This window comes from Macrotis lagotis, chromosome 3, assembly GCF_037893015.1.
Source record: "Macrotis lagotis isolate mMagLag1 chromosome 3, bilby.v1.9.chrom.fasta, whole genome shotgun sequence".
NCBI classification, from domain to species: domain Eukaryota; kingdom Metazoa; phylum Chordata; class Mammalia; order Peramelemorphia; family Peramelidae; genus Macrotis; species Macrotis lagotis.
This window is the reverse complement of record NC_133660.1, coordinates 69,444,113-69,467,065: the sequence shown is the minus strand read 5'-3', so window position 1 is coordinate 69,467,065 and position 22,953 is coordinate 69,444,113. Positions and strand designations below refer to the sequence as shown.

The following is a 22,953-nucleotide window of genomic DNA, read 5'->3' as shown; positions in this document are numbered from 1 at the left end:
AAATATACTATATAGCATTTCAAAATGTCTCTGCACTTATATTAAAGAAAACCACTTAAATGCAAAAAAGATTAGTTTCAAAGGCATAAACAAGGAAAAAACAATAGACAATTTACTTACTTAGTGGAGTAATCTGACTAAGAGTAGACCTCACTCGTCTGGAGACTGGGGAAGCATTCAGGTAGCCCATATGGCGATGGTAGTCCATTAGTTGTTCACTGCGTTTCATACCAACTGTTGGCTTCACAGCTTCAAGTCTTTTCAATAAAGCCTTCATTAAGGAAAATCAATTTAAATGTCTAAGTTAAAAAGAAGAATTAGAAAGCCCTCATCTAGAACTCTGAATTAATATTTGTTATTTAAGTATATGGAAAAAGACTGTAGATCATTTGAAAACAATTCCAACGTTTTAACAGTTTTGAAGTATATTTATGTCAAAATTTCAGACAAATCTAAAATTTAAATCCTATTAACTTAGAAGTCAATCTGTCAGCTATATGTTCAGATACTGATAAGAAAGTCTAGTGGTATAGTGAAAAACAGTGTTTCAGATCCAGGAACACCTGGGTTTTACCTCTGATATACTATCTTTGTGACCTTGGGCTTAACACTTAAATGTCTCTGTTTCTCCAAACACCTAAGTTGTAAAGAATAGTCACTGCCCCTCTCAGCCTTGATCTCTGCAAATGAAAATGATGTTCAAAGAGCTAAATTTTTGATGATTCATGTTCCCTCTACCAGTGCAAACTATAATCCAGCCTTTTTCTGACTAGACAAATGGTCTGAGTTTGCTGTGTCCAAGAAACTAATCTCAGTGTCACATTTATCCAATTTAGCTAGTTTTTGCAATCCAACACAAGGCCCTTGGGTCAGAGCCTTTTTAGCATGGCAAGGACTAGTCAGTGCTTGGTATCTATTGTTAAAGTTTTTGAGAACCAAGTCACTTCCTCCACTCTGATGAAGCAGCATGAGAGTATGTTTTTAGTAAAGTTGTGAAGTGTTTGATCTCCCTACAAAAGAATATCATTTTATTAACATATTAACAAATACTATACTTAACAATAAATGATAAACCTAGACACAAAATAGTACAAATCTTTCTAAAAGCACACTGTAGCAATCAGTCACATAACATATTTAATATGACACACTATCTTGTTTTTTAATTTCTTGCCTTATTTTTACTGCAACTAAACAGAAAGAAAAAAAAATCCATCCAGGTTTGGTACTCCCAAGTTTCTTTAACTATCTTTAAATAGTCACAGGTGGACTACACATTTTTAACCTAAACCAAGTAACTTGCTTTTTCAATGAGAGTGGAGTGGGAGGAAAGGAGAGAATATGGAACTCAAGATTTTGGAAGTGAATGTTGAAACTTGGTAACCAGGGGCAAAAAAGAAAATAGACACAAGTATCCTTACTTGCATATTTTTACGCTGCAATACTTTTCATAGGTATCTTTAGTCTTTTGGGGAAACAAATCTAATGCCCTCTTATTTCCTCATTTTAAATTATCCTATACCAAGTATTTGGTTTTCAAGGTTTTGAAAGCAAAAAAATTTATGTTGTTTTGTTTTTGAGGCCTTTTTTTTTGCTAAGATCAGCTTCTGCACAATCACCTGCTTAATTGTAAACGTTTTAATAATGTTTATTATAGATAACAGTCTATCTTTCTGAGTTTGGTACTTTTATCACTATCATTCTCTAGATATGCTTTTACAATAGGGCAAAACAAAAGGAAGCAGAATTTTCCTTTAATGAGAATAATCCCTATATTACCCTTATGACTCAAGGTCACCAGAAACCACACAAATGTCAACTATTGTTTCAAATAAAATTTTAAACAATTTCTAAAACCAAGAAGTACAACTGTCACTGTCATTGTCAGAACATGGACACAGTTAAAGAAATAATTTGGCTCAGCTTTCCAAATCACATGTTCCTACCCCAAGTGTCTGTCAGATGGAAAGGGCAAGCCCAGCAAAAGTCAAAGTACATGCTAGAGCCAGAAATAGCTCTGGTAAAGTGTACCTAGTGACTATATTTTAAATTCTAAGGCAGATTAAATTGGTTTTAAAACATCATAATTTCTAAGAATCTGAGTTCACAACACATCAAAATGGGAAATCACTATCATGCAGCACTTTTCTAGTTCTCAACTGTGTTAGTAAATCTCTTTTGCCCAGCTCTTTGAAAGGCTCAACCATCTTCTTCCTTTTGTATGCTTTCAGTGCCTAGCAGAATACTAATTACAGAGATGGCCTTCAATAAATACCAGCTGACTGATTAGGAAAAAAATTCTGCTTGGTTTTAGGAAAACTTTCACTTCTCACTCAAATCAGAGTCCTATTTTACTGAACAAATCTATCTAAATGTTTTCCTTTTGTCTAGGCACTCCTATGCAGAAAGGCAATTTATCCTTTTGAATTTGTCTCTTCTTCTGACTAAATATCAAGATTCAATGCTGATGAGCAGAACTTTTAAAGAACTGTCTGATAAGTTTAAACTGTTCCTAAAGTGATGTAGGATGAGCCAGAGAACTAGGGCTACTTTGAGGGAACCATTCACTCTTCCTGTAGAAGAATGGGGAGTGAAAAAACTATACTGAATAGTACACAGTACTTTAAGTTCAAATGAAGAAGCTAATAAAAAGATAGAGGACTCCTCTGGGGGGGAGAAATAAATTAAATAAGAACCTTTTAATTTTTATATTTATTCTTCCCTTCTTATCTCCATTCTCAAAGCTAACTTTTTTCATGGAAATCTGGACATTATTATTCCATCCAGACAATATCTCTTTTAGAAGCTGCAACTTTACTTCATTCCCAGGGACTTGCTCAAGGTCATGGGTAAACTGAAAAAAAAACTAGCAATCATCTCTGAAACACTGATTTCTAGTTAGAGAAAGTAGAAAGTTAGAATAATTGAAGTGAACTTGTTATTTTTTTATGAATCAGGATTTTTCTTTTATGTTACACACACATGTATGGAGATGTGTGTGAGAAAGTGAAAGAAGTTAATTTCAATCTTTGAATTTTCTTTCAGTGTTTAATGTAGTTACATTACAAATGTGAGAGAAATGATTGAGAACAAGAGCCCCCCCTCCTGGTCAGTCACTATCTGCTCTTCCTTGGTTTTCTAGCTCCACTGGTAAAGTGCCTGGCCCACAGCAAGGGTTGACATTTTAAATACTCTAAATTAGTTTCATGCTTTAACTTTAAAGACACTTCATTGGTTGTTCTTGCACTGTATCAGTGAAACACTCCAATCAACTCTATTTGGGCAGTAAAGTCCTCTAATAGAAAGAGAACTCTTGCTTCCTTTATCAGTCTTGCAGAGCTGCACTTGGTGCAAAGTGCATTTATAAACTCCCTGGATCTAACTACCTGGGAAGCACAAAAGCAAGCTCTGAAGCTCTGGCTGCAACTTCCCAAAGTCAAGGCTTTCATGGGCTTTTTTCCATGTCTAGACTAGGAAAGGAGGGAGCTCCCTAGGATAACTGCCTTTCTTTGCTCTGGGTTCCCACCCAACCCCTAGTCTCAAAATGTTCTCATCCTTCTAGGGGAAAAGGAAAGACTATACAAGATAAAGAATCAGAGGCAAAGAAAAGGTCCACAATAAAGTCTTCCAGGATTCAACATAAATAAACTCCCTGGAGGATCTGAAAAGATACTGGGTGTCTCCCTTTATCATTTCTGCCTTGAGTTCGACCCTGGGCACACTGCTCTATAGGCACAGCAGAAGGTCAATAAGCGAATGGAGAGCTTAAAACACTCATTTTTTAAAAAAGAACATCTATGAAATTGTTTTGAATGCCTCTGCTTCATACATAAGGTACCATTAATTATAATTTCCATGGGGGGGGCGGCTAGGTGGCACAATGAATAGAACACCAGCCTTGGGGTCAGGAGTACCTGGGTTCAAATCCGACCTCAGACACTTAATAATTACCTAGCCGTGTGGCCTTGGGCAAGCCACTTAACTCCACTGCCTTGAAAAATCTAAAAAAATAAAAAATAAAAAACAAAAAAAAATAATTTCCATGGAAAGATTGCTAAATCAATAGCTACTCCCAGCAATACAGTGATCCAAGTCAACTTATGATGAAAAATGCTATCCAGCTCCAAAGAAAGAACTGATAGGAGTCTGAATACAGATTAAAATGTATTATTTTTACTTTCCTTAATTTTTTTTTGGGGGGGGGCTTTTCTTTTACAACATGATTAATATGGAAATTTGTTTTGCATCTCTATACATATATAACCAATATCAAATTGTCTTGATTTCTCAACGAGAGGAAGGGAATTTGGAACTCAAAATTTTAAAATAATTGTTTTTACATTTAAGTGGGGGAAAATAAAATAGTAACATCATTTTTAAAAAGGCTGGAATGTACCTTTAAAGTCACTAATTCTAATACTTCCTTCAACTGACCAAAGCAGTGACTTCCTCAGGGACATACAACTAAAAAGTAGCAGGAACAGGGACTCCAACTCGGACCTTTTGACTCTAAATTAAGAGTTTTAACACTCCAGGGCTCAAGATGGATAAGGAGGGATAATCTGGATAGAAGCCCTCAAACTGCCTGCAGTTTACAAGTTCAGAGAAGGGATGGGGAGAATTCTATGGTCTGGGACTCTATAGGACTACAGAAAAATCATTAAGGAAGCCAAATTTTAAAAGGGCAGGCACAAATGAGGGGATTAAGGGCAGGCTATGTTGTGAAAAGAGAAAGGCCAATCCTATCTAGATGAAAGTTCTGGAGAATGCTGGAAGTCTAGCAGGTAATTCCCAGGGTCAGGATAGCAAAGAGAGGTCCAGTTTATTAACCTGACTGGTTTAATACAGGCCTGGAGAAATCAGGCATTACTTTCTTTGGTCCATAGCTCTGTGAGTTTGTTGCCCAACCCTTGATTCCATACTTTTCTATTCTATAGCAAAACCATCACCTGTCAATAAAAGACAGGTAATCACCTGTCAAAGCTATCTGTAGAGAGGATTCCTGCAATGAAAGGGAGGTTATTGGAAAAAATTATTAAGAGCCCTTCCATGACTAAGATTGTAAGAAAATTCCTATCTAGTGCTTACTACAGCTAATGTGATCGAAAAGAATTCTGTGCTTTCAGACAACATGCCCTCTTATGTATCTCAAACAAATCCAATTAACTGATGAACCCCATGATTTAGATCTGAAAAAGACCACAGATATATCTTGAATAATCTTTTCATTTTTAAAGAGGAGGAAACTGAATACCAGCAAATTTAAGTGACTTGCTAAGGTTAAAAGACCCAAGTGGCAAAGTCAGGATTTGAATCCGTCTTTTTTTTAACTCCAAATCCAATGCTCTCCCACTTCCATATCCTTTACTCAGTCTATTCCCTAGGCATGGCATTTTAATAAGACTTTAAAGGATAACCCAGATTTTTAAGACAAAATCATCTCAACTGACTAGGTGGGTTATAACCTTCCCCTTCATACCCCATGCAATGCTGTAACCCTCTCTAAGACACTGGATTATCATATGCAATGAAATAATATATTGCATGCCAGTAGAGTCACATATATTCCTCCTTAAAGCTACCAGGAATTCTGACAGCTCCTAAAAGCTCTATGCTAATATGCTTTTAATTTCAAGGGAAGACTTGGTTTTAGATGGTTATGTCAAGCTTAATCTAACTAGTAAGTTCCTTTGAATGAATACAACAAATCCATTAAAGAAAGAGTCCATGCACCACCACAAAAAAAAATCCACTGGTAGGTCCCAGTCAAAAAAAACACATGTTCTACAACCTGCTATCATAACCTGAGGCTGAGGAGTGATCATAAAAGGTTCTGGACAAGGTGCTCAAAGACTTGGGACTGATCCATTCCTCTGTGTCTCAGTTAACCTCACCTACCTAAGGGGAAAGTCTAATACTTCAATGACTTGTCTTTGAGTTCAGTGACTTACAATGTTGTCCAATGAATAAAATTGTCTATTAATGATGATTCTTGTTTTCAGATAACAAAGAAAAAAAGGTATACAATTTACTTTCCTTTATCATCCTTTTACTATCTTTTATTCTTTTGAATTATTTATTGAGTAAAAATATAAATGCAATTTCTTTTTAGTACCTCAAAGGTCTGGGGTGACTTACCAAATTCTCTCTCTCAATCCTTTGCTGTTCCTTCTGTCTGTTGAGAGCACTGTGGTACAACTTTGGCGGTGGAACAACAGGTTTCCTAGGAATGGTACTCTTAGCTCTTGGTTTTTCAGCCTGTTTGGATAGTTCTTTTAACAACCTTTGATTTTCTCGATCAATCTGTCTTACCTCCTCCTTTGTAAAAGAGTAGTTTTTCTTAGGTGCTGGAGAAGGTCTATCAACACTAAATTTTTGTTCTTTTTTATCTAACTGGAGGAAAGCTTTAAGAAATGAATAAAAAAAATTAAAAAAAAGAAATGAATAAAAAATTTTCAGGTTAAAAATATGGCATCACTGAAGTTTCATAAAACCTGAATATATATATATATATATATATATATTAGACGATTCTTTGCTCTTGATATTGAAAGATATTAACTGTTCTTTCTTAACATTTTATTTTTTCCCTTAACTGTTATTTCCTTTGATGAACTATTTACTGATAAGAGAATTATACATCTGAATCATTTAAACTAGGCAGACACAATTTATAAACACACTTTAATAAAGAACAAGAGCTCACAATCTAGTTTTAATACTTTTTAAAATATAATTTTCAATAGATGCTTATTTAATAGACCTTCAAAAACAAGAATTAACTCTTCATTAGTTTTATTCCAGGTTCTACTTATATGAAATAACAGGCAGATAAGCAACTTAAGAGAAATGAAAAAATGTTTTTTTTTTCCCCCCTGCTTCAGGTGATTCTACATTTAAAGTACTGGATGTTCAAATACTAGCTCCCAAAGAACAGAAATTCCCTGTTTGTTCCCACTAGCAGTTTTAAAAATACTACCTGTTCTGCATAAGTATTAAATATTTAATTTAGGAACTTGGTATACAGAAAAGATCTTACTTCTCCATATATAGTAGTCATGAAAGAGAAAAAGTAATCCAGGGATCATAAGAAAACTTTGAAAATATGCTAGAATAGCTCTTAAACTTTAAAGTGCAAGGTATAAGACATATTTTGAAAGATCAAAGAATTTTTAAGAACTGCTACAGGCATCAAAGGTTTCAATATCAAGGCCAAAAAAAAAACCCCTCTGGGTTATTCTGAAGCTATCATGAAACTTAATATTTCACTACCCAAGCACTACCAATATGTAAACTTCCAAAACATAAGCATATGACAAAATACACATTTGTCTTTAAAAAACCAAATCTTTCAGCAACCTTTCACTGCTGATTAAAGATAAAGCTATCAGGTAGGGAAAAAATGTTTTGTCCTAATTTTAAAATTTCTTTTTGGTGTTTTTTTTTTTTAGGATTTTTGCAAGGCAAATGGGGTTAAGTAGCTTGCCCAAGGCCACACAGCTAGGTAATTATTAAGTGTCTAAGACTGGATTTGAACTCAGGTACTTCTGACTACAGGGCTGGTGCTCTATCCACTTCGGCACCTAGCCACCCCCTAATTTTAAAATTACAATTGATATACTTAGCTGTTAGGACATTTCCTAATTACAATTTTCTTGACAAGTTATTATTCGTGAAAAAGATACAAAAATAGTTGGTTAAAAACAACATATGAAATACTTTAAATATTAAATTCTTCATAGAACTAAGTTCTGAATTTTAGAAGAATCTTAACATATAATATTTTAAGAAGTCTGACTAATAATAGCTGACAGTAAATTTGATAAGACAGATTGTAGAACAGTATGTTAAGTGCTTATGATCCCATAAAAAGACAGGTCAAAGTGATGCTTTGTGAGGTCCAAAAGAGTAAAAGTAATTACTGATTTGGGGAGGGAGGAAAGGAAATAGTGGGAAGGCTTCCCAAAAAAGTACTATGAGAACAGGATTAGAAAGAACAAGTAAGAATCCAAAAGGCCAAGAAGGGGAGGGAGAATATTCAAGCCTTAAAGAGGTGTATACAGGTGACAGTATAGTGCAAGTAGGGATTATTTTTTATTTCCCTGATATAAAGTCCATGAACTTGAACAGAAAAAAAAAATACATTTTTATTTTGGCTAACCTTTAACTGATATTGAGTATTTCTTTCAAATATTTGAAAACATTCTGAGAAGAGGTATATAGGTTTCACCAGATTGCAAAAAAAGTTAAGAGCCCCTGGACTAAAAGGGTTGATTAGTGGAAGAGACCAACATGAGACAAGTTAGAAAAGCAGACTGGAATGCTAGCCCAAAGACTTAAACATTTTAACTTGGCAGCCAATAGTGAATAAATGAAGTTTTTGAGAGAAAGAAGGATATGATTAGTTATCTATGTGTGAAAATTAATTTGGAAATTTCATGTTGAATATGTTTTGTTTTTTTAGTTTTTGCAAGGCAATGGGGTTAAGTGGCTTGCCCAAGGCCATACGGCTAGGTAATTATTAAGTGTCTGAGGACAGATTTGAACTCAGGTAGTCCTGACTCCAAGGCCAGTGCTCTATCCACTGTGCCACCTAGCCGTCCCTTGAATACATTTGAGAGTAGAACAAAAAAGACTATGATGTTAGGAGAATACTCAAACAAATATTCAGAGGAATAATGTGGTGAGGCAGCAATAGAAAAAAGGGGGAGGTAACAGGTAAAAGAAATAGAAAGTAAAACATATGCAGAAAAAGAAAAGGCAGAATTTTAGTATTAGATTTGCTATTAGAGATGAAGGAAAAGAAAATCTCAACGAGAATAGCAAGATTTCAAACAGGAGATTGGGTCAAATCATGGAGAAAAAAGTGATATCAGAAGATGTAAGTTTAAAAGAGAAAAATAAATTTGGATTTGGATGTGCTGGACTTGAAATATCAATGGAATAAGTTAGTAGAAATGACCTGTAGGTACTGGAGACTCCAAGCTACAGCACAGAAATGGTGAAAGTTAAAGATTTGGGAAAGCTCATTCATATAAGGCTTATACTTGAACTTGCGGTCATGAATGAGACTGTCAAAGGAGAAGGTACAAAAAAAGGGGAGTTCCAAAGATGCTTATCATATAACTGTGCATTTTAAGATTTACAGTTCACTTTACAAAATTTTATTTGATCTTTACAACAACATAGTATAATTAGAGGCATTTCAAATACTCTTCATCATTTCACAAAACAAGTGAGTGCAATCAAATATAGTGAATATGATATAGTGCTGGAACATGAACCTACATCACTTCTAAATATTATGATCTTTTCAATTCACAAGAGTTGTCTCATTTCTAAGAAAGATACATTACCCAAGCTTGTCTCTGAATTCTTACCTAGTCTTAATCACTGAATGGGCACTGCTTCAGTCAAACTGAGAACTATTAAAGACCCTATCTTACAAAGGTCAAGGTCTCTATTGCATTCAGGGCCAACCCCAGTTGTCTTGATTCACATTTGGCCAATGGACCCAGATGGTTCCAGAAGGGAAAGTAAGTTTGGTGAATTTGCGCAGCCTTCCCTCCCTTATATCCAATTCACCTGCATGTCACAGCATGTCAGCAAACAACTATCACTCCCCCCTTAGAATTCTCACACCTGTGTGGCCCCATCTTCTGATTGGCTGCTTCTTTTCAGAACCATCATTTTAAGAAAGAATTCAGGTATGTCAGGTCATCTTCATTCCTCTCTGGGACCCTCTCCTGACTCTCAGGGTATCTTCCTTTCCATTCCCTCTCCCTTCCCCGTTCTTTCAAGTGCTGTCTGTCTCCCATTATGAAAGCTCCTCAAGGACAGAAAGTATCTTTATTTCTACCCAGGATTAGTAAAAATCACAGTGAGTGCTTAATAAATGCTTTCTAACTTGACTTTTCTTGCCAGTTGATAAATATACTTATATCATCCCTTATATTTTTCAAAACATTGATATACAGTATTTTATTTAATCCTTATCACATAACATACAAACTAGATGGAAAGATTTAAAGTCAGGGTCAACTGTTGTTAGAATATTACATAAGTTTATAGAAGCTTATCACAATGTTGGATTTAGGGACTTAAAGTTTTTCTGTCTAAACTCATGAAAATCACATATTGCATGGCAGTGCTTAGCATCCCTTTCTAAGAGAAAGTGGAATGCTTGGGAGGAAAGGGTGTGGTCTGAACTGCAAATTTTTGAAATAAAATTATTTCACCTGAAGTTTAGTGAAGCTGGATACTAATTTAGAACATTCAACTATGCATGAAGTGTCTATTTCAGCGGCTTGGAATAACTGGGTCAGCAGGCCATAAGGCCCTCAAAATCCTTTGGTCTGGCACTATCAAAGCAACCACAGACAGAACTTGAAATTCAATAAATCTAGGAATTTTTTAGGGGTGAATTGTTTGACCAAATATATAGCAAGTTGATAATTTTATATGGCTCATGAATGATGTTATAAATATCCAAATGGTCCTTGGCAGGAAAAAAACTCCCCAGTCCTGATCTACATGGAAAGAACTACTCAGAAAAATGAAAGAAAGAAGATTTTAAGTAAAACATGGTATGCAGCTTCAAAAATCTAACTAGGAGGGTAGCTAGGTGATACAGTAGATAGAGCACCGGTCCTGGAGTGGGGAGGTTCTGAGTTCAAATCTGGCCTCAGACACTTAATAATTGCCTAGCTGTGAAATCTTGGGCAAGTCACTTAACCCCATTTCCTTGCAAAAAAAAATCTAACTAGGATATGATACACAAAGGGAATGCAAACAAAGTAACACATACGGTCTAAGAAAGGAAACATCATCACTAAAAGGTTGAAGGGAAATCAAGAAAAGCATAATGAAAAACAAGCTATGAATTGGGTTGGGGTTTTTTGGTAATTATTTATTGTCTTCACCTGAATTTGAACTCAAGTCCTCCTGACTCCAAGGGCAGTGCTCAATCCACTGTGCTAGCTAGCTGCCCTTATGAGCAGTCAAAGCTATGGAGCATGAAAAAATGCTCCACATCACTAGAGATGAAAATTAAAAAAAAAAAAAAAAGAAAATAACAAATGTCGGAGGGGTTGCAGGAACACAAGCACAGCATTACATTTTTAGCAGAGTTGTGAATCAGTCTCCAGCCCTTCTGTAAACCAGTTTTTAATTGTGCCCCAAGTCAGTCAACTGGGCATGGCTTTTGAAACAGTGATACCTCTACTACAGCTAGAGTCCGAGGAGATTAAAAAGAAAAAAAGGATCCATACGTACAAAAATATTTATAGCAGTTATATTTATCCTAGTAAAAAATGCAAACTAAGAGGATACCTATTAATTGGGTAACTGCTAAATGATGGCAGATGAATAATGAATATTATTGTGCCCAAATAAATGACTACTTTTGGAGAAAACACAAAGATTTAATAAAAGGATGCAGTCAAGTGAGCAGACTCAGGAAAACTATACAGTAACAATAATAATAATATAATGCATAGCTCTTACAAAGATTCTGCTTTTCTTTTTTTCCAAAGTCAAGGTTAAGAGGAAGAGAGGGAAGGAAAGTAAGGATCACCAAAATATTTTAAACATGCACATTATAACAGGTTATAAAGAATTATAAAACAAGCAGGACAGTTTTGAGTATCACTTGCTAAATTCATCATATACTAAAACAAACAGAAAAACTATTATTTAATTTCAGAAAAAGAAACAAAAATATGGGCAAGAATTTTATCACCAGAGAAAGAAAATAGAGTATACTTTAGGGTTAGAGAATGGCATAGGAAAAGACAAACCAGTTTGGTTAGAGGTAAGGTGGTGCCATTTTTCTACCATAACATCCAAAAGGTGAAGTAATGACTTGAAAGTGAATTTGAGTGAGGAGGGCTATGCAAAGTTACCAGGTTCACTTTCTCCTCCAGAGCCATCTGGGTCCATTGTGAGGACCCAGGATTAGGATCTTTTTAAACTAAGGTCTGAAGTTATACCCATTCAGTGATTAAGGATAAGTAAAATATGAGGCAAAGGATGACCTCTTTTATCTAATCCCTCTCCCCTCCCCCCCAAAATCAATCTGGCAGGGGAAGACCATCAGGGTTTCTTGACCAAAACAAAATGCCATTTACTCTCATTCTCAATCAACAGAGTCCAACAATGACCAAAAGGGGCATGGGCTGGGACCTATTGCTAGTCAATCAATAAGAGTCACGTGATTTGAGTATAAGGCAGGTTCCTTACAAAAGAAATCTAGCCCATAAACCCCAAGATATCTTTCCTGAGAGATCAAAATTTATATAACTTTGGGCACAGTATCTACAGATAAGGTTTCTTGTACAGAGGTAATGTAAGTAGAAGAACAAGATAAATCTGGGAAGAGGTGTGCATTTGCCATAATCAAACTTTACTGCCTTTCCTCCTAAACTTCTGCTCACCTAGTCTTGTACATTCTCAACCTTCAAGTTTTCTTTGACTTTCCCTTCTCCTTCAACTTTCATAACTAATAATTTATTAAGGTCTGTCACATCTAGCTCTGTAATATCTCATCTATAAACCTTCCTCTTCAATCTCATTTCTACTTGTAATTTAAGTTTCTCATCACCCACTTAAGACTATTGCATTGGCCTTCCATGGTAGAGTTTGAGGAACAGGTCTCATGATAAGAATTTTGAGTTATCATTATGGGGCATAAAGCCACAGATATTCTAAAAATAACCTAACAAAGGGTTCAGCTTGATGTACAGGTGGTAGAGCAGAGGTAACAAAACAGGGATTCCAAAAGTGTTATCTCTGATGAAATGTGGTAGTTACAACTATTATATGGGTCTTGGGTCTAAAATTGCTTGCTTTCAATTTTTAGCCCTTCTTATAATATTAAACTTCAGGGAGCTAAAGACTGGAGGAAGTAAATTATAGTCTCTGGGAATAACAGACTAGTAGTCAAAGGATATAGGCTCTACTCCTGGCTCTGTTACTAAAGAACTTAATTGATAGGACCTTTAAAACGAGATCTATGTGAAAAAGACAAATAAAGGGATACAATGAAAAATAACCTTGACAACATGTAGCACAAGACAGATGGAGGGGAGAAGGGGCAGACTAGAACTATATTCAAAATAATTTGGTGCCTGTGTGACTTTAGACAATGCAGTTTCCTTCTTTAGGGTTATGTCTTCATTTGTAAAAATGGGTAAAACTAAAAACTAAGGTCCCTAATTCTAGCTCCAAAATTCTATTAAAATGAATTGATTATTAATATATCAAATACATAAAATGCAACATATTTACATTTATAATTAAATCATGATCAACTGCCTTTAATAGTCCAATTATACAGATTCCCCCTGTCAATTTGTGGTCTTTATCTAGTTTCAAGGACCAGGAAACTATTTAAGTACTTCTCTGAAATCAGGCTTGCACAAGGAATGGAGCACTTTTAAGTACTGTATAAATGCTAATTATATTATAATCACATGAGAAGACAGATATCACAGTTCTCTGTAACTAATATCTGAACTGGATCTGATATGTTACTGCATTTTTAACTGACTTCTTTCACTTGTGCTAAGATTTTATCTCCATTTTTCATAAATGAAAGATTTGCTTAGTACTTAAATAATCTAGTAACTGAAGTAATCAAAACCAATCAAATATTAAGTTTTTAAAAATTTTACTACTTAAGTTTTAAATGGCAGACTAAGATTTTTCTAATCTATAATAACTATATAGATTGATATATTAAAAAAAGAGATTGCCAAATTTTTATTAATGTGGATATGAGCATTCTTACTCTGACCAAGGGAGATAAACTTGGATGAGGGCTAATTTATATTTAAATTTGAGGAACAAATTTCCATATAGTTTACATACACAAATAACATGATCTTTTTTCTTTTATGGAGCCTGTTTATCATGATATATCTGTCGAAAAGTTTTGATTTCTAAAGAGAATTCCTTCAACTTCCAAGAACTTTTATTTGAATTAAGATGGCAGATTGAATAAACTTTCTTCTATCCTTCCTAAACTGGCTTCATAAACTCTCAATTTTGGTACTTTGTGTCTTATCTTTTTGATTTTTTTAAAACTACCTTTTGTGATAAATAGAACTTCCAATAAAATATTTTAATTGGGAAAAAAAACTTTCCCCCAATCAAAAATTGGCCATTTAGAAACCTTTAAAGAAAACTGTTAGGGCCTTTAACTTAAACATACACATGATCGAAATCAACTTAAAAGTTTTACTTACACTTTTTAATTCATGTTAAATAGTTTACTCTTTAGCTAAAAGTGTGTTCTGATACTGTCCCAAGATAACACTTGCCATTTTTTTGTGGTGGTAAGTTATAATGAAAGGTCAGCTAGTTGGGGCCATTCCTGGAGTTAGGAGAACTTGAATTCAAATTTAGCCTTGGGTGTTTGATACTTAATAGTTGTGTGACTTTGGATAAGTCACTTTGCCTCACTGCTAAAGCACCCACCCCAAAGAAAAGATAAGAGTAGAAAGGGCAGTAATTCTAGACAAAAAAGTGTAGATCCTCATTCTGTCCTTCACTAATCCTGTGACTTTGGGCAAGTTTCCAAGACCTGAGTTTTAGTTTCTGACAGTGGTAAAATGAAGAATTTGAAACATTATTTTTGAGGTCTCATCCAGTTCAAAACTTTAGGAGTCTATATTTTGTTTACCTATATCATTAACGGTCAATTTTAACTAAAAATTGTAATGGGCAAAAGATCACTTCTTCTCATTTGTAGTGCATGAAGCCAAAACAGTCAAAAATACGTGTAAATCTGAGTTTTGGAAATATCATAATTCAAAATTCATTTTTTCCACGATAAAGCTGAGAGGGGAAAAATAAATGATATAGAATAAACATGTGGAAACAAATTAATCAAGGGTCCCAAGAGAATTTAAGTGCAAACATTTAATTAAATTTTAATTTAAAACAAAATTAAATTTTATTACTCTAAATCTTTTATTTTAAAAGGAAAATTACCTTTTAAAAGCTGATTCAGATCCAGTGTATCATGTAAGGCTTTTTGTTTATATCTGTTGTCCAGGTTGGATTCTAATGAGAGTGATTTAGAGGACAGACTGGGTCCATTTTTTTCTTTCCCTACTCTGGCTGATTTCAGATATTTTGAATTATACTTTGAGTCTTCAAAATTTCCATATACTTTTTGGCTCACATTTTCTTGCCTTTTTACTTTTGTTTTCTGATCATTTGATGCAGTCAGCTCAAAAGACTGAATGGGGCTGATGTCTGGAGTTGATAAAGGAGTTACATCAGTCACAGTATCTTCAGATTCCTCTGTTAATTCTCTAAATTTTGGTTTAGAACTTATGGATGGTGTTTCTGTTGACTTTTCTGATTTGCATTTTTGTTTTGGTGACTGCAAAGCTAAACCAGGTGCACTTTTCTTTGAAGATGACTGAGGTGAATCAGAGAGACAAATATCAGATTCTGTAGCTGAACAATCTGTATCTGTACTTGTAGAAGATGAAGAGGAGGAAGATGAAGAATAACTGATTTTGTTATATTTTTTACTTGTGCTCTTTTTAAAATTATGAGATGGTTTAGCTGATTTGGGTCTTTTCCCATCATCACTGCTCTCTTCTCCATCTGTATAGTAATCATCTTCTCCTTCTCTTACTATTTTAGGAATTCTAGTTGGAATGGTTAGGTGCGTTTTTCCAGTTGAGGTATTCCATATATTCTTTGATCCTGAACTTGTTGAGGATGAAGATTTCCCAGCACAGTTTTCTAAGGGATCTTCTGATGGCGTTTTCTCTTTCCTTTCATTTTTCTTCTCAATAAGTACTCCCAATTTAGAATCTAAATTTTCTACATCTGTTTCTTTTTTTCCATGTCTGTCAAATTGCCTATCAACTGGTGAAATACTGCTTCCACATTTCTTTTCTTCTCCATCAAAATCACTATCAAAGAAAGAATGGTCTACTTCACCATCTGATATATCTACATACTGATCCATACCAGCAAAAATATCCCTGAGAAAGTAGAAAGTAGAAAATGTTACTGTTAGGACAAAGTAATCTTCATATACAGTAGCTTCATAATGCCATCATATCAGGTAAGTTTCTATACTGTAAATACTATGCTTAAATAGGTACACTCTCCTAAGTAATTTTCTATTTCTCCCTAATATGTTAATATATGCACTGATAAGCTGGTAAATTCTTTTAAAAGTTGGCTAAGGTGACAAAGTCTACTAGTCTTCAAATAATTAATGTATATAAATTTGAAGTAGGAATCCTAAATCTATGATCTGTGATGTATTTAACATGACAAGTGACAATACTGGGCATATTGCTGACAATATCCAAGCCATTTCCTATTAGCAAACCTAGGAAGATATTACAACTTTCAGACAAAGGACAACAATTGCAAGCACTTTTTTTTGGCATGAGGAATCTGATTGCCAGTTAATTTCACAATAGCTTCAAACTTAGTTTTTTGGACTTATTTCAGATTACTTCTCCAAACATTCTAGCCTCCTTGCTTTTTTGTTTTTTAGGGTTTTTTTGCAAGGCAAATGGGGTTAAGTGGCTTGCCCAAGACCACACAGCTAGGTAACTATTAAGTGTCTGAGACCGGATTTGAACCCAGGTACTCCTGGCTCCAAAGCTGGTGCTTTTTTATCCACTGTGCCACCTAGCTGCCCCTTCTAGCCTCCTTGCAATGTCAGAAATGATTTTTCAGCTAATAATGGTCAGCTGTTCTGGGAATCAGGATGCAGAATGTTGGGATTGGAGTCAGGAAAACCTGAAAGCAAACCACATCTTAGACCCTTAGACACTTAACTCACTCAAACTAGCTATGAGACCTTGGGCAAGCACTGAATCTGCCTCCGTTTTTTCAACTATAACAGCACCTCTCTCCTGGGACTGTTTGTGAGGATCCAATAAATACAACTTGTATAGAAAGTTATAGAAAGTATACAAAGACTGTACCAGGTCACAAAATCATGTGGATGGTGTATATAGATTTTTCTATTTATATGCAACCCATATAAAACATAATTTCCCACTTCCTCTCTCCCTACCTCTTGCCTAGTTCAGTTCAAGGGCCAACTCTAATACCACCCCCTCCTGCCTTAAGGTTTTCCTGATACCCCAATTGTTCTATTTCTCTTCCTCCCCAAAATTACTATTTGCTTCTTATATATTTTGCATTTAATTAGTTTTTTACATAGTGCTTTCCTTCTCAACAGAATGTAAGGGTCTGGATTAGAGGATAGAGATTGTTTGTAATCCTTTCTAACTGCATCTCCTACCCCTGTGTCTGTGTCACATTAGGCATCTGATGAAAGGAAAAATGGGGGTGGGTAGGTGGCGCAGTGGATAAAGCACCAGCCCTGGAGTCAGGAGTACCTGGGTTCAAATCCGATCTCAGACACTTAATAATAATTATTTAGCCTTGTGGCTTGAGGCAAGCCACTTAACCCCATTTGCCTTGCCAAAAATCTTAAAAAAAAAAAAAAGGAAAAAACGGAAACAAATTAATCAAGGGTCCCAGAAGGGAGAAAATGCAATTATACAATTAGTCTACAAGCATATAACCCTGATGTATCAAGGTAAAGACTACACCTCCCAAAATTTTTAAGATGGTTACAAACTTTTTAGGGAGAAGGGAGAAATGGGATTATAAATAAATACAAGGAGCAAATGTTTTAAAAATAAAAGCATTGTTGCCCTCCAACTCATAATTTCATATATCATGAGCAAATAGGACATTTCTCATAAAGAAAAGATTCTTAACTCAAAAAGGTAAGGGAGAATTTTCTTATAAGTAATTTACCTTATTAAAAGTTTGGAGGAGCAATTTCTCCCACCAGGCACCATCTAGTGTAGAAAGATGACAACTACAGCATAATAAAAGCTAGGGCAAAGAAAATCTATGCTAGTTTTATCCCACACAATACAGAAATTAATAGTGTCCTGTATCTTTTCTATAAATATCTTCTTTTTTTCAGAAGTGGACTAAGAAAAGGTATTTTAGCATTCAGTGATCTTTACACTGTACCAAAATATGTGAAAAACTTTTTACCATGTTATTCTGAAACGTGATAAGGCAGTGGTACAAAAAAGGATAAGCCTCATTCCAAAAGGGAAAATAACGCCTAGTTTAAGGCTGTTTTGCCCCTGTGAACAGTAATGGGATAACAGAAATTAAGCAATTCTATCTAAAGAATTTTTTAAAATTCAAAACTAAATTACATTAATGACAGGTTGTGAACACACAGACACAGACAGACACAGACAGACAGACACACACACACACACCCATGCTGTGTAAGACCCTGGGGCAAATCTAATCCCTAATCTCAACCTCTCAGATCTGCAGACAACTGCTGCAGAAGCCTTTAAATTGTGCTGTTGGCTTCAAATTGTTGAACAGGTGTTAATTAAAAATTAAGTGAAATATCCCCCAAATTCTAAAAACAATAGCAGAGAATAAGGAAGATGAAGAGAATGTCAGGAATGAAATTATAAAGAGGAATGGAGTTTAAAATTAATAATAAAGCAACAATAAAAAATAGCTTAATTTCAGGCAAACCTGTAATGAAAAGTTTACATTATTAAAAACTGCACAAAATTTTCTTAATAGAGGTCATTCTTTAAAATTAATTTAGATAAACTGCTTTTTAAAAAAAGATTTTATTTATTTTGAGTTTTACAATTTTCCCCCGATCTTACTACCCTCCCACAGAAGGCAATTTGCCAGTCTTTACATTGTTTCCATGGTATACATTGAACCAAATTGAATGTGATGAGAGAAATCATACCCTTAAGGAAGAAACAAAGTATAAGAGATAGCAAGATCAGACAATAAGATTATCAGTTTTTTTTTTCTAAATTTAAGGTAATAGTCCTTGGTCTTTGTTCAAACTCCACAGTTCTTTCTCTGGATACAGATGGTGTTCTCCATTGCAGACAGACCCAAATTGTCCCTGATTGTTGCACTGATGGAATGAGCAAGTCCATCAAGGTTGATCATCAACCCCATGTTAGTGTTAGGGTGTACAGTGTTTTTCTGGTTCTGCTCATCTCAATATCAGTTCATTCGAATCCCTCCAGGCTTCCCTGAATTCCCATCCCTCCTGTTTTCTAATAGAAATGATAGCCATATACCACAGTTTGTTAAGCCATTCCACAATTGAAGGACATTTACTTGATTTCCAATTATTTGCCACCACAAACAGGACTGCTATGAATATTTTTGTGCAAGTGATGTTTTTATCCTTTTTTATCATCTCTTCAGGGTATAGACCCAGTAGTGGTATTGCTGGATCAAAGAGTATGCACATTTTTGTTGCCCTTGGGGCATAGTTCCAAATTGCTCTCCAGAAAGGCTGGATGAATTCACAGCTCCACCAACAATGTAGTAAGTGTCCTAGATTTCCTACAACCCTTCCAACAATGATCATTATCCTTTCTAGTCATAATGGCCAGTCTGAGAGGTGTGAGATAGTACCTCAGAGAACCTTTAATTTGCATTTCTCTAATAAGTAAAGATTCAGAGCAATTTTTCATATGACTATAGGTTTCTTTGATCTCCGCATCTGTAAATTACTTTTTAAAAACAATGATATTGAATGAATTAATGAAATAATTTAAAAGACCTTTATTTGCTGCAGGGAAATTTATAAAGAAAAAGAGTACCAGATCAAATTTCTCTGGATAGTCTTAGAAAAAAACTTGAGTCAATTCAAAACACCAAAGCTTTTCTAAAATCTTAGGTAACAAGAAAAATAACAATTAAACACTTATTTTTTAATTATACTTCTTCCACTGAAATCCTACTCCCATGTCTCATCAAGGATCTTTAAGACTTTGATGGTAAAGAACAAGCTTTGGTAGATTCTATAGCAGGTGATTAGTTTGACTAACTCACAAGGCAAATACACATCTCATTACCAAAGCTGCTTTTTGTCTGACTCCTGATGCTCAGTCTACCAAAATTTGGAGTTTTATTAACCCCAAAGCTTTCATTCTTTGTGGTCAAAGCAACTAATGAAGATCATTTACCAACATGTGGAAGGGATGATGTCATGGAGTTTTTATTTATATTATAGCTAATATATTGGTTGTCAAGACAATGTATGATAACGTAATTTTTACACATTTATTATTTATGCCATTATCATGCCTACAGAATTCCTACATAATCACTTCAGTATAACTTCATTTATTCATTTTATAGGACCAGGAAAATCTATTACTTTCTGAGGATTTAGAGTTGTATCTTTGCTTTTATGTCATATTTATATTATTTATGGTTCAGAGAGGAGTTGTTAGTCACATCACATTTCCAGTACATTGTAGACAAGGAGAAAGTAGGTTTTACACAGGAAAAAAGATATCATTTTGCTAGAAATCAAAATATTATGCTGTGGGACCAAAAAATTTTCTCTGCTTACCATATTAGATTTGTCCCATGACATCCAAAACTAAGATGACCAATCATTATTGTAAAAAGATTATGCAAGTGCACTAATGTTTTATGTCACAGGTCCCCAGCTAATTCCACAAATCAGTTTGTGACCAGAGCTACCTGAATTGGATATAAATGAGGTTATACTGCTAAGACTAGTATTTCTGTTGAGAAGGGTAATGGAGGTCAAAGCTAGGAAGTTTAATGTGTCCATTTCAGGGACATGCTGACAGAATTTGCTTACCTAAAGTTTCTATTCTCTTCCCCCAATACAGAATTTAAATCAGCATGCTACCATCTTTTACTTCACTGAATAGTATTCTCCCTAAAAAATTCAGACTGTGATTTCAATGCATCTGGAAGTTTATTTAGTTTCAGGATACCCTCCCCACCCCTTCTCTACCATCCCCAAACCTTCCTAGAAATGATTGAAATTTATATTTTAATAAATTAAAATATATTTAAAAAAATCTCAGATATCAGAATGTCATAATATTAAGTCATATAAGAACAGAGAGCTATTTCCTATTTGGTGATAAATATGTTTCTCTGAGATATGAGTTTCATTTTTCAAAAACTACACAGAGCATAGATTTAAAGTGAGGCGTCAAAATTTTTAGGAGAGAAAGTTTAACTTGGGGTCCATAATCTTGTTTTAAAAAAATTATAACTATTTCAATATAACTATATAACAAGGATATGCAAAGACAATTTACAGCTGAGGAAATCAAAGTAATCCATGGCCATATGAAAAATTGCTCCAAATGATTACTTATTAGAGAAATGCAAATTAAAGCATCTCTGAGATACCACCTCACACCTCTCAGACTGGCCAATATGATCAGAAAAGGTGATCAGTGTTGGAAGGGATGCGGGAAATCTGGGACCCTAAAACATTGTTGGTGGAGCTGGGAACTCATCCAACCTTTCTGGAGAGCAATTTGGGATTATGCCCAAAAGGGCAACAAAAATGTGCATACCCTTTGATCAAGCAATACCACTAATGGATCTATAGCCTGAAGAGATCATAAAAAAAGGGTAAAAACATCACTTATCCAAAAATATTTTGTTTATGGTGGCAAAAAATTGGAAATTAAGTGAATATTCTTCAATTGGAGAATGGCTTAACAAACTGTGGTATATGCATGTCACGGAACATTATTGTTCTATTAGAAACCAGGAGGGATAGGAATCCGGGGAAGCCTGGAAGGATTTGCATGAACTGATGATGAATGAATGAGCAGAACTAGAAAAACACTGTACACCCTAACAGCAACATGGGGGGTGATGATCAACCTTGATGGACTTGCTCATTCCATCAGTGCAACAACTAGGGACAATTCTGGCCTATCTGCAATGGAGAATACCATCTGTACCCAGAGAAAGAAAGAATTATGAACTTTGAACAAAGACCAAAGACTATTACCTTCAAATTAGGGGGAAAAACCCTGGTATCTTATTATGTAATTTTACTGTCTCATACTTTATTTTTCTTCCTCCTTAAGGAAAAGATTTCTCTGTCATCACATTCAACTGAGATCAATGTATAACATGGAATCAATGTAAAGACTAACAGAATGCCTTCTGTGGAGGGTGGGAAGCAAGAAGGGGGGGGAATCATAAAACTCAAAATAAATAAAATCTTTCTTTAAAAAAGGAACTGCAAACAAGAAGAACAAAAAAATTTATATGCCTGTGTAATCCTATGTGTTTTATAGTCTTAAAAACATTATTCCAAGAAGAGCTCTACAGACTTCACCGGACTGCCAAAGGGGTCCATGATACAAAAAGTTAAAGAATCTATGGTTTTTAGCCCAACTAAAAGCCTCATTTTTAATGATGAAGAAAATTAGGCTGAAAGAGGTTAATAAGTCAATTAAGGTCACATGCAAGAAATAAGTAGGGACCTGTGATTTAAACCCAGGTATTCTAACTTTAAATCAGTGCTCTTTCTACTTTCCATGCCTTCTTCCATATTCTGAATTAGCAGAGGATCTCATGGTTTAATATCAGCTCTTATTAAATAAAAAAAACCCAAAACTAGTTATTAGGGGGTTTTTTGGTTGAAAAGGACAAAAAAGCTTACTGATAAAAAAAGAACTTCTTTCAATTTCAAAATTAAATTCTGAAAGTAATGCTGTTGGAATACATATTATGGCAATATTAACTTCAATGTTATAAACAATATCATTATTAATTATTGTATAGGTATATTTTTAAAATACTTAAAAGCTTGACACAGAATTTGAGTTGGAAAGGGGCCTTAGAGATTATCTCATCCAATTCCATCTTGGATCTTAAATATTATGCAACTTTGGCCAAGTCTAGTGATAGAACTCAAGAGCAAATCTGTAGATGACACAAAGCTAGGAAAGGTATTTAAGTTGAATGAAAATATCAGTTTATTTTCACATTATCTTCATTTTCAAATACATTCTTCTTCCCATCCAGCAAACTACCTCATATAATGTTAAAAAGGGGGAGGGGGGAAAGTAGTTC

The 22,953-nt window shown here is 34.7% G+C and overlaps 1 protein-coding gene across 6 annotated transcripts in view; it reads right to left on the bottom strand.

The window, feature by feature from the left end:
- CFAP97 (cilia and flagella associated protein 97) overlaps positions 1-22,953 on the bottom strand; it is a 40,246-nt gene that overhangs the window by 3,371 nt on the left and 13,922 nt on the right. For all 6 annotated transcript variants that reach the window (XM_074228857.1, XM_074228860.1, XM_074228858.1 and 3 more), the window contains 3 exons: positions 14,995-16,007; positions 6,139-6,404; positions 121-271 (listed from right to left, as the gene is read on the bottom strand). In XM_074228857.1, coding sequence (XP_074084958.1) covers positions 121-271; positions 6,139-6,404; positions 14,995-16,007 — 1,430 coding nt within the window. The remainder of the gene's footprint in view (positions 1-120; positions 272-6,138; positions 6,405-14,994; positions 16,008-22,953) is intronic.